The following is a 13,413-nucleotide window of genomic DNA, read 5'->3' as shown; positions in this document are numbered from 1 at the left end:
TTTATTTTTAGAACATTTGAATATTCATAATATATTATAATATATACACAAGGAATGTATATCAATAAGTATTTCTAAATATATAATACATACAATAAATAAATACACATTATATATAAATATAATTAATAAATATGCAATAAACATATAATAAGTACATTGCATGGAAAGTTGTTGTTTAACCTAATAAAACACCGGGTGTCCAATTTTTTACCTTTATCATAAAAATTATTCAATTTCTTTAAAAAAGATTAAACTGGTGCCGAAATTTAGCAAAGCCTCTAAATTCTTGCAGGAGATTTCTGTAATGTGTCTATAATTTAGCAGTTACAGCATCTATAATACCAGAACTATCCCCAGAACTGAAAAGTTGTTGACCAATGGACCGAGATATCCTACTACGGATGCCTAAATAGTGGCCACCAAGGGCGGTGAAGTGCAACTTTAAACCCTCTCAAAAGAACCCGGCCCCTTTCCATACACTGTCCACAGCACCAGCACGTTTAACCTTAAAAAGGATAATTCAGCAGGAAAACCGTAACAGTGCTTGACTAGTAAGGATTTAAGATTTTCTTGTCCAAGAAATAGCTGCAATACTGCCACAATATTAGAAAATGTTAGTGCAACAAGGAAAAAAAACAATAAAACAAATGCTCCCACAAAAACGAGGAAGCTACCAACGGATCAACACCCTTATATCGTGTTTAGACCAAATGTGTTAGTCCATATTTAGAGGGTCCATAGTCAGAGGGGAGCTGTCCCCCCTAATCTCTATTTTTAAGTTTATTCTAAATATCTGCAGCCACTTAAAGTGATATTATGGAGCCTTTTTATAATCCTAAGATTTTCATTCGCAAATTAAAAAAAAACGTCTAAAAAACCCATTTTACCCTCCCTTCAACCTCCCATTATAAAAGCAAAATTATACACAAGTAAAGGAGCTCTTCGTTCATTTTTTCATCCTACTTACATACCTATTTCCATATATATTTTATGCACATTGGGTATAAATAAAGCTTATAGTAGGGAAGAGCAAGGCCGTACCCAGAGGGAGGGTTAGGGGGGTTTGAACCCCTCTCGAAATGTTTTTTTTTACTCGTAAAAACGTAACAAAATGGATATAAACAAATTTTTCATCCGTTTTTTTTTTTTTTTGTTTACCCCCCCCCCCCCCAAAAAAAAAGAAAAAACAAATCATCGAGTAAAACCCCTTCCGAAAAAAATCCTGGGTACGGCCTTGGGGAGGAGGAAGGGATATTTTGGACACTGTTCGCTGCCCCTTTACTACAGAGCTGTCATATTTCCCTCTTTGGGTCAAAACAAGTCTAGAACCGTGTTTATTTCCGTTTCGTTATTTTTTTTTCTGTTTATAGTATGATAAATATTAAATCTTGGTCTAAAAAATTTCAAATTAATATTTGCTTTTGTTCTAATTGTAGGAGCACTCGATTAGAACTTTAAGATCAGTTTTCTCTAAACGGGTTTATGGTTACCAAATTTTTTCTTGCAAGGAACAATATTGTGTGTATAGTTTTCATTGTCATTCTTTATTTATTATACTTCTACAGTTCCAAACATTATTTATAAAACGATTATTCTATTTATTCCAAATCAATTTAAAAAAAAACAAATGTTCGTTTTGTTTTAGCTGACACGATAACCACAATACATTCACTGACCGCAATTTACATTTTAGGATAGATTAGAATAATTTGCCTGAATATTAGACTTCTAAGCGTTCAGTATGACTATACGTACCTATTAACCGTGTTATTTTTAATCTTTGGATATGTTTGACCCAAGTGCAATTTCGACTATTTGAGCGTGTGAGTAGATGTTTTAAAACAACCCCCTTGCTCATTGATTCATTCACAGCCAAACTTTGTTATTTTTTTTTTTTACAAAATCCGTCGAAAACGTTTTCCACAAAACCAGTTAAGTTGTATTGCTTACACTGCTTTTGTTTTTAATGCTGATATTTAATTGTCAACTTTTAGGATATTCAAGTTTTTACGCTGATTATTGCTAATTATTTCAATACAGATTAATGCAATGATTATCTCTAATATTAACAAATTAATAATTATGTTATCACGCACGCGTGAAAAAACAAACAAACTAATGACCGTGGATTCCATGGATTGTCAGTTAAATTGACATATACTGACATTTCCTCGTTAGTTTTTGATAATTTTTCATTTATGAGTATACATTTTCATTTATGAAGGTGAAAACATTTCAAACGTATTTCATTTTCAGTAAAGCTTAAATTGTGTTCTTGTCTTGAAAAGGCATAAGGATTATCAGCCCTACTCATGTTAATTTTTGCTCGTTTTGAGTTTGACTCGGCTATTTATTGTAATTTCTGTTCGTTTTAAGTTTCATTTATTTATGGATAGTAATTTGTGATAGTTTTACACTTGGAAGTTTATTTGACTTTATTTTTGCTCATTCTTGGCTTGATGGAGCTCTTTACTACTTTTCTTTCAAAAACTTGTCTCATGGAAGCAGTTTTTTAAATTAATTTCTGTTCATTTTTTATTGACATAGTCTTGTTCATGGAAAAAAAATTACTGTATATCTTTTCAGTTTTATTCTATAAGAATCCATAGTATGGGTTGCTATTTGTACGCTGGAGAAACTTTTTCAGCAATTTTTAACCCGGACACAAACAGCATTTTTTAGTTTAATTTATAGCTTCTGAAGTTGACCTGAAAAATAAAACTAAATATCATTCCCAAAAGATTCTATCTATGCTCTTTGACAATCTTGATACACTTACACTCTTTTTATTTATTTAAATTGTAAGAGCAGAAGTAGTATTAGTAGTATCCCCAAAAGTTTCAACTTAATACCCCCAGTCAATCATTAGGCATGGGGTTGAAATGCCTAATATCCCTAAGGACATAGTTGCTGGACCGTTCTACTATGCTGAACTAAATGGCTGTCTCAAAATTTTTACTGGATGTGTTTGGAAAATGAATGGGCTTGAAAGAAGGGCTGCTTGCCCTCCAATATCTTGTTATTCTTAAAAAGGGCACTAGATACTCCCGCTTTAATTGGAGTGCATGGGCGAGGACTTCCCCCTTCATATCTAGTAAAAACATTTTAAACAAGTAAACACAAAGTGCAAACATTTTAAATGTATTTTATTTTTAGTAAACTGCAAATTATGTTCTGGTCTTGAGAAGGCTTGGGGATTGTCAGCCCTACTCATGTTAATTTTTGCTCGTTCTGAGTTTGACTCGGTTACTTATTTTATGATTTAAATAAACAAAATACGTTTAAAATGTCTTAACTTTTTTAACTTTAATAAATTAAAAATTGTTAAAACTTTAAGGAACATATATCAGTATTTGTATACTAAACTAACAATCCATAGCCATTTTTCTTCAGTTAAGTGCGCATTATGTTCTGGTCTTGAGAAGGTATCGGGGTTGTCAAAGACATAATTTCCAGTCTTTTCAACTACACTGAACAAACTGGCTATCTCAAAAGTTTTGATTGGATGTGTTTTGGGAATCGATGGGCGTGGGAGGGGGCCTGTTGCCCTCCAATCACTTTTGACTAATAAAAAGGGCACTAGCCCTTTCAATTTCCAATCGAATGAGCCTTTTTCGAAGTTTTTACGACAACAAATGGCCATATCAAAATTTCTATCAGATGCATTACGGGAAAATACGAGGTTTGGGGGGGGGGGTATCCAACCTCTGATCACTCTGAATCTTAAACAGGGCACTAGAGCTTCTGATTACCAATCCAACGAGCTCCCTCCGAAGCTTATACGATCAACCTTTTATATATATATATATATATATATACATATATACATATATATATATATATATATATATATATATATATATATATATATATATATATATATATATATATATATATATATATATATATATATATATATATATATATATATATATATATATATATATATATATATATATATATATATATATATATATATATATATATATATATATATATGCCTTATATGCCCCAGGGCATAACTTACCTTGCCCTGAGGGCTGTGGGGGGGGGGGTCATCCGCAAAGACCTAATTTCCAGTACTTTCAATTACGTTTAACAAAATGAATATCTCAGAATTTTGATTGGATGTGTTTGGGGAAATGGTGGGCGAGGGAGGGGGGTTAGCTGCCCTTCAGTCACTTTTGACTATTAAAAAGGGCACACTCCCTTTCAATTTTCATTCAAGTTCTAAGTTTCTAAGTCAACAAACGTCCATCTCAAAATTTCTATCTGATGCAATTCGGTAAAATATTATGTGTGTGGGGGGGGGGGTATCCACCCTCCGATCACTCTTAATCTTAAAAAGGAGACTAGAACTTCTGACTGCCAATCCAATGAGCCCCCTCTGAAGTGTATACGATCACCCGTTCTATATATCCGCAAGGGCATAACTTACAACTGACGGCTGTAGGGGGTTGTCATCTTTAAAGACATAATTTCCGGACCTTTCAACTACTTTGAACAAAATGGCTATATCAAAACTTTGATTGGATGTGTTTGAGGAAATGGTGGGCGTGGGTGGGAATTAGTTGCACTCCAATCACTTTCGACTTTTAAAAAGAGCACTAACCCTTTCAATTTCCAATTGAATGAGCTCTTTTTGAAGTTTCTACAACAACAAATGGCCATCTCAAAATTTATATCAGATTCATTTCGGGAAAATACGATGCGTGGGGGGGGATCAACCCTCTGATCACTCTGATCTTTAAAAAAAGGGCACTTAAAAATCTGATTTCCAATCCAATGAGCCCATTCCGGAGTTTTACGATCACCTTTTCTATATATACCTTATATGCCCCCAGGGCATAACTTATAACCCTTGCCCTGAGGGCTGTGGGGGGGGGGGGTGTCTTCCTCAAAGATATAATTTCCGGAACTTTCACGTTGAACAAAATGGCTATCTCAAAATTTTTGATTGGATGTGTTTGGGAAATTGTGGGCGTGGGAGAGGGGTTAGTTGCCCTCCAATCACTTTTGACTATTAAAAAGGGTATTAGCGCTTTTAATATCTAATCGAATAAGCCTTTTTTGAAGTTTCTACAGCAGCAAATGGCCATCTCAAAATTTCAATCAGATGTCCGATCACTCTGACTCTCAAAAAGGGAACTAAAACTTCTGATTAGCAATCCAATGAGCCCCCTCCAATGTTTATACGATCACCCTTTCTATATAAACATTAATTGCCCCTAAGGCGTAACTTACAACCCTTACCCTGAGTGCTGTGTGTGTGTGTGTGGGGGGGGGGGGGGGTTCATCTTCAAATATATAATTTCCGGGTCTTTCAACTACGTTGAACAAATTGGCTATCTCGAAATTTTTATTGGATGTGTCTGAGGGAAGAGTGGGCATGGGAGGGGGGTTAGTTGCCCTCCAGTCACTTTAGACTATTTAAAACGGCACGAGCCCTTTTACTATCCAATCGAATGAGCCCTTTTTGAAGTTTCTACGACAAGTCCTTCGATTCAAAGTGCCCTGGCGTAAAATCAAAAAATAAATAAATAATATATTGTGCCCATATCGCTCTTAACTTAGGCAGCGCTGTTGCGCTGCCTATGATATAAATTCAGATGATTGACTAATTTTTTCATTGATAAGCTAGGCACAAATGAAAGTTTAAAATGGCTTTTGAACGTATTTAATTAATAGCTTCATACCTTGGCCAATAATTCTTAACACTATCTCTAAGCACTCAGAAAAAAATAGCTACAACAGGCAACGTTCAAAAATTGTATCAATGAACCATTATACAACAGAATAGAATATAAAAATTTCTTTCACATTATGGTTGCCGAATTTGAATTTTACGTGACAAATAGCACTAATACACATTAATTATATCGAAAGAATTAGACCTTTACGTCAAACCTAATTCATTGTACAAAATACATAAATAAAATGAGTCAAAACTTAATCAAAAGTCAATAAGAAAAAAAATAGATACAAATAAAATTAATGACTAGTTTTCCTGGCTATTGCACAATTCAAAAAAAATTGGAATAAAACTTGGATATTATAGCCTACTGGGTTTTGTTCTAGTGCAATTGTCTCTATTACGGCAGTTCCTGTTGTTTAAAATAAGACTTAAACAGAACAAAATCTTACATAGCTGCTGCTGTTGTTAGCTGCTGCATAGCTGTTAGCTGTTACATAGCTGTTAGCTGTTAGCTGTTACATAGCTGCTGCAGAAAAACCACATATTTGTCGCTTAAAGTTGTGTTTTTCAACTCAATAAATTGCTTGTCAAAGCGATTAGAATTGCTTGAGTCGGTAGCTAAATTGCCATGTCAAGCAAATTTGTCTCATGTGTGAACATCTGTGTGAACCATGAGTATGACTCATGGTCATAAGACCATGAGTCATATGACGTATGACATATTCTTATGACTTCTTATGACTAATGCCCGTGCCACATCATAGTCACATCTATCGATAAAGAAAGTCAAATATCATGACAAGGCAATTTTCTTGATTTTAGCGTCACATTTGTATTTAAAAAGCAAAAAATTAAAATTGCAAGAAATTAGTTTAAAGAGTTTGCACCAACAGTAATTTGTGTCCAACCATTCTCTACTAATACTAAGTCTTCTTAACTTTTGTCAGAATACTCTCCCACATAGAAAAACCGCTGTTCTCAGTTTCCATCTTTTCTAGTTTTAAAAATTATACCTTAAATCTTGACTCTGATTGGTCAGTGAAGAAATTTATGCTTGAAATTTGAAGGATATTCAACCCGAAAAATTACAAACGGCAAACATAATTGGCGCTGTAGTCGTGCGTAATTTTGATTTATCGACAAGTGTGACTATAACGTGGCACGGGCATAAAATTCATAGTTTTTATTCACAAAATTAGCCAACAGAACGGTGGACTAACAGGAACAATCTAAAATATACTAAGAGATTCTTGGAAAATAAGCACAGAACTGTACTTAAGGAGTTGAAGCTTAAGACGTTGTAACCGATTGTTTTCTATTATGTTCCATTTTTTTTAATATTCTTTCAAGAGGTTGCTCACATTCTGCCATCTGCTGAAAATCTCCGAGCACTACACAGTTCCGCCGCGGAGGTTCCACCCCGCTGGCACATTTCCACCACGCTTGGTGTAGTCCCCGCAACACTTTATAAAGTTTCACCATGCTTGATGCATTTTTACACACTTTTGCTTGATACGCATCTTATTAATTTTAGAAATTAAAAATTTGCTTTTAAAAAAAATACGTAAATATTTTTGTCACATAGCAAATCTAAACAGGGGGCAATTTAAACCTAAAACTACATCAATGCAAAACATATATTATCTATTCATTTTTTTGCTTGGTAATATTATCGATTTTATTCTTTTTATGCTAGTTTAAGGTACTCGTCTCAAAATTCTAATATTAGTAATTTGAAGTTGATACTGATGCAATATATTAATTTTTCGTTGTGATTCTTACCGAACTTGGCATATCTCAACTTCACAGTCATGTTCAATGTTGACTTCACATTCTGATCGTTCCTCTGGTGCAGTTTCTGGATAGTTAGGGCTTGTTATATAGAAATCCAATGAAGGTGATGAGTCACCACATGTTAGAATTTCTAAACAGAAGAAAAATTAAGTCAAAATGGTAACAACCCAAGGAAAAGCCAGTAAAGCATAACAAAGAATATTAATGGATGTCCAGTAAAGCATAACAAAGCATAATGCAAAGCATAACAAAGAATAATAATGTATGGCCAGTAAAGCATAACAAAGCATAATAAAAGGCATGACAAAGAATAATAATGTCTACCCAGTAAAGCATAGAAAAAATAACAAACATAAAATATTGAAAAAATATCAAAATAAACATTATACAGTAAAGCAGAGAATAACAAAGTCTAACCACTTAACAAAGAATTAAATAAAAAAAAGTTTTCAAAACTGAAAGTAAGGAGCAGCATTAAAACTCATAACGAACAGAAATTATTACGCATATGAGGGGAGGGGAAATGCCTCCTCTCCAACCCCTCACTATTCACGCTAAAGTTTTTTAATGCTTCAAAAAAGCTTCTTGTTCCAATTCAACAGTCAGCAGCATTTGTTTCAGGAGTTCCCAAATTATTCTGATTAAAAAGGGGGATTAAAATCCTCCGTCACGGAAAAATCACCCAGACAATTCCAATCCCACTCAAGATTTCCCCTGGACAATTTTCCTGAACATCTGCACATGTAAAATTGAATCGTCAAAGAGAAATTGAGACAAATAAAAGGAACTCTGCATAGGAATTCTGGCACATTACCCAAATGTAAAATTTCCCCTGGAAGGTTCACCCCCTAAAACCTCCTTCCTCACGGAGAATTCCTCCGATGGAAAATCTGGCCCCCGAAAAATGTCTGTATGCTTCTAGCAAAAAAAAACAAAAAAACTTCCCATTTTTGCAGATGCGAGTTGGAAATCTCCACAATAGAGTTCTCTGATCTGTTGAAGCTGATGGGGTAATTTTCTTCAAGATTGCTTGAATTTTTGGGGTGTTTACTCCTTTTTCGAAAATCGCGCAAATTTTCTCAGGCTCGTAACATTTGATGGGTAACATTACACTTAATGAATTTTATTTATTTGGAATCAGGATAAAATGCCAATTCTTTTGATATATCTATTGTCATCAAAATTCCGGTTTTACGTAGAGTTTCGGTTAATATCGGGAGGAGTCGCTCCTAACTTACAGCTCGTTACTACGAAATCTTTGATTAAGCCAGTTTCTCAACAGTGTTGCCAATTCTTGGAGACAAAGTGTACCACTTTTCTGACCAAATTGTAGCACAAAAGATTTTTCTGGGACAGTTGGAGCTTTCTACCTCAGTTTCCGTTTTACCAGCAAAAGTGCTGATATAAACTGAAAAGCAAGCATCCTTTTTTTCGCTCACATCTTCACCCTATCTCAGGAACTGAATCTAAGAGCTGTTTTGTCGTATGAGGATTATTCTGAAATTCATGTAGATTTGTTTTTGTGTTGAGTTTGTGTACGACGAAATATCCCCTTTCTCTTACTTATTTCCCTAAGAGCTAAACGGAGGAGTTTAAATAGTAAGTAACATTGTATTAATCGCAACAAAATTTCGAAAGAGCGAAACTTGACCTGGCGAATAGGACGAAAATGAACCGAACTGTAACAGAAAGTTTAGATTGTACTAAAGAATGTCCAAATGTGCCACATTATACCAGGATCTATAGATTGTACCGAAAAGGGTACAACTGTACTGCATTGACAACGCTGATTCTCAAGCAAAGTTGTAAAATTGATAGCACAATGGAATGTCAACGGAAGATGTAAGTAGATAGAGCATTACCAAAAGGTAATAACAAAAGGTAAATAGATTTTCTAAATTTTGTTGCGATTAATACAACGTTACTTATTTTTTTTACATTAAAAATATAACCAATGCGGATCACAATACGCGTTTTTCATGGTTTGCATCATTGTGTTACACTAAATTTAAATACCAATGGGAAACTTGGGTATTATCTGAATACGAGAGATCTTTAAACTATTGAATGATCTCATTAGTTGATGTGAATAGACTAAAACCCTGCGGAAGTCCAAGGGTAACTAAGTAAAAACCTCATGGTACAACCTTTCTAAAAATACGAATCTAGAGGTGGCCCCGATATAAGGGCATCCAATCATTATCAAGGGTTAAATATTCGACGGGAAATGTGGAGAGGTTTAACATGTTATTCATTTATCAATGTAAAAAAAAATATTAGCTTTAACAGTTCGTAGTAAATACTTCAAAGGTTATATCATATAGCAACTGAAAGCGAATTTCTGTGCTTAATTTTATTGCTTTTTATTTATATCCCGCTTTCTAGGTCTATAATAAAAGAAAGGTTAGGCGTGTTAGGCCACGTTTTACGGATAAAGAATGACAGATTGCCGAAAATTATGCTTTTTGACCATCTGTCTAGGGTCAAACAAAAAGTAGATCGTCCCTAATTGCCGTAGGAAGAGGTCATAAGGGCTCATTTTAATGAAATTAGAACTTCCTAGAAGTAGGTAAAGAGCGAGACTTTGAATAAATTGATAAGAATTGTGTAAGAGATAAGATTTATTAATGAAAAACGGCCATGACAAGCCCAAATGAGCCAAGTTTGCACTTTAGCGTCAAAAAAAAACAAAAAAAACAAACAACAGCAACAAAATTATGAAAGGATTAAAGTCAAAACGGAAAAAGCCACCTGAGCAGCTGGTTTCAGGCGGTTTGATCATGCAGTGAGCTATTTTTAGTCGCAGTAGTAGTGGATTTGATTGTTCTTGAGAAACTGAAGAAAGAAACTTCGCGTCCTTGCTTACCTTCAAGAACTCGGAATTCTGCTTTGAAACCCCGACAAGAATCGTGTTTATTTGACGTAAAATTTAGAACCAAAGCTTCTTGCAGGCTTGTGATATTCTCTGGTGCTGAGCTTCCGCAGAGCTTTACTGCATCTTCTAGTGTTTCGTCGCCTGAGTCACTAACTAGCAGACTGTCACTGCTGCAATCTTTGCTGTTGGCAATATCAAAATCGATCATTTTGAGAAGAACTTTTTGACCTTTAGGAGCCTGGAAAAACTCAATTTTTAAAAGAAATATAATAAATATGCTAGGGCAGGTGTATACGCCTAATAATTTTCGGAAAGAAGGAAGGATATTTGTTTAGGTTCTGTATCAAAACAGAACAATTTGTCTACTGTGTGGAAACTAAGTGTTTTTGAACAAAATAAACGTAAAAGGGATTTTATGAGTCCTAGACCCAGAAGCACTTTCCCTTAGGTGATGTGACAGCTACCAGGCCATGACCGAGAGTTCATTTATATCCTATGAATTCCTTTAAATGATAGCATTTTGAACAAGGCTACATCCAGGATTCTTGTTAGGGGGGGGGGGGTATAATAAAAACTTTAAAAACGCAACATAAATTTGTTTATGCGCATTTTTATTATATCTTTTTTTACAAGTTGAAAAAACATTTCGGGGGACAGGGGATCAACCCCCATTTCCCTGGATACAATCTTTATTGTGGACGTTCCTCGAGTGATGTCAAATTCAAGCTAGTTCTTCTTTACATTTTTAATAGTTCACAAAATCTGTTTAACCTAAAATAGCTTCAACAGCTAATGAGCCACCGATGAAATAAAAGGTTGTTAGCAAGTAAATAACAAGACACCTGTTTAGAACCTTTTTTTTCTAAAACTATTCATTACAAGGTATTTTTTCGCCCAAACCTCTTAAAGTTAAATAAACCTTAAAGTTAAAGTTAAATTTGGAAAATTTAAAAAGATCCAAATTATAAGACACGACAATTCTATTGTACCGAAACCATGCAAAATAATCTTTAACATTTGGAGGAGGGCAAGAATACACTTTTTTTTTTACAAACGACAATTGATAAATTAATAGACAGGATTGTTAATATATTTGGAATCAGCATCGGAAATAAATTAATAATCAATACAAGTAATAAATAATAACAATAACAACAACAGAGAATGGTGGCAATTGGAATGACACTTGCCCTCCTAGATTTCAAAAAAATTCCTTTTTTTTAGTATTTTCATAAAAGAATACCTTTTTTTTTACTTTCACTGAAAAAAAAGTAGCCCTCCCTACTAGATTTTGAAAATGCATTTTGCCCCCTTCCCCCAACATTCTTGTGAATTGGCCCCACTAAATAGTTGAAATAGTCAGATATCATTTACTATAGTTGTCCGCAGAAATTTCACATATGGAAACAAGGGGAACGCCCCTCCCAATGCTTTCAGCCAGTCGGTAAAATATTTGAGTCGGTTAAATAGCCCTAGAATATTTTGGAATATACAACATTAGAATATATGTTTGGAATTTAGGCGATTTTGCCTCAATTTTGGAATATAGGTAGAATATTCCTAAATTCCTTCTGTTCTTCGTTGTTTTTATTTGTCACACTTTCCCTCTGGGTCCTCAATTGTGTGGAGGGAATTTACCGCGGGGGGGATTTTTGGTGGAAATTTTCAGCGGGGGGATTTTTCCGGGGAATACGCCTAGCACCCATTTGTATATTCTCTGGATGCTAAAATTTTAATGACGTTCTTCCAAATCATCTTCTTCTATTATTATGTTTGGGAATTAAGGGTTTAGGAATTTTTTGCTGTACTTTAATCGGAATTGAGACATAATGTTTTCTGCCTATTGAAAGAATTAAACCACAGAAACTTAGCACAATACGCGTACGCAAGAATTTTTTGGGCTGGCCGGATGAAGCCCCCCTCTCCTGCTTATATCCTTGCTTTGAACAAGGGTACAGAACTTCGGAATAAAAAACCTGTCAGGAAAGAATGGTCCTTTTCTTTTACAAGAATATGACGAGGTTATAGCACTTCCTATCTTCATTTGATCTTCCAAGGGTGAAAGAACAGCACCCACTACCATTTTACTAATTTCAATATTTGTTAGAAGAAGTAGCTCTAGAAAAACAAAAGACACAAAATGATACTTACTGTAATCCTCCATTGGCAGCTAACCCCCACAGGATATTGATGAGGATAACCGGGCGATTCAATGATTCCTGATCTTGTTTTTGCACCATCAAAAAACCCGCCGCATTCTGTCAATATACAAAAACAACATTCATTAGTACAACAGCAACTAAGTTACCCCTCAAAGTATGTAGGACCACATCCTGTCATCTTGTTTACTATAAAATAAAGAAAAATCAAAACGTGAAAAACTTCACGCGCTTGTACAAAAACGTCAGGTTTGAAGAAAAAGACCAATTTTCTAGCTTTTAATATACTGTTATAAAATTCTGGTGTTTTATAGTAACCAGAAACCAGTTCAGCTTACACCTTTATGGGTAGAAACTCGTTTAGTGAAGGTTCAGAGCACCACAGATCCCCTTAATTTAAAAATATAATGTAAAAAACATAAAAAGGGAACCATTTTTACGGATAAAGCAAAGTTAGCGGGTTTCACAGTCATGGCCCTCTTGCCTTAAAAAGGCTTATCTGGTCACTCTTACAAAAAAAAAAAAAAAAAAAAAAAAAAAAAAAAAAAAAAAAAATTCAGACGAAATGATGTCCCTGTATAAGTGGGAAATTTCAAGAAGTGTTTTACTCTTATTTCAAAACGTGGTTTACAATTATACTTATTTTAATGGTTAAAAATAAGACTAAGAACATGTTGTTTGACACTATGAAAAACAAAAAGTATATCTTTTAAAACTACGTTAAGAAATGACCCCAGCTCTGCTTTTTTTAATAGCACCCCCCCTGTCACGGAAAACGTCCTACCTTTTTGCCTCAATTCTGAGGCTGTTTTGCTAGCGATAGTAAAGCCCATGAACGCTAAGGCTATGCCAAGAGTTAACATTTCAAAGGTGGAGAAAAAACTAAA

The 13,413-nt window shown here is 34.5% G+C and overlaps 1 protein-coding gene across 1 annotated transcript in view; it reads right to left on the bottom strand.

Annotated features, from left to right (window-relative positions):
* Nucleotides 1-13,413, bottom strand: part of LOC148942641 (uncharacterized) — a 36,836-nt gene extending 23,423 nt beyond the window's left edge. Inside the window, exons 1-4 of the mRNA XM_089102211.1 lie at nt 13,311-13,413; nt 12,519-12,625; nt 10,359-10,605; nt 7,481-7,622 (exon numbers count right to left, since the gene is read on the bottom strand). Of these exons, the coding sequence (XP_088958337.1) occupies nt 7,481-7,622; nt 10,359-10,605; nt 12,519-12,625; nt 13,311-13,389 (575 nt within the window). The 5' untranslated portion in view covers nt 13,390-13,413. The remainder of the gene's footprint in view (nt 1-7,480; nt 7,623-10,358; nt 10,606-12,518; nt 12,626-13,310) is intronic.

The sequence above is a fragment of the Artemia sp. Qi Xiang Cuo genome, chromosome 16 (genome assembly GCF_049724085.1).
Source record: "Artemia sp. Qi Xiang Cuo chromosome 16, ASM4972408v1, whole genome shotgun sequence".
Classification (NCBI taxonomy): domain Eukaryota; kingdom Metazoa; phylum Arthropoda; class Branchiopoda; order Anostraca; family Artemiidae; genus Artemia; species Artemia sp. Qi Xiang Cuo.
Note: the sequence above shows the minus strand (reverse complement) of the source record. Positions and strands in the feature narration are given on the sequence as shown.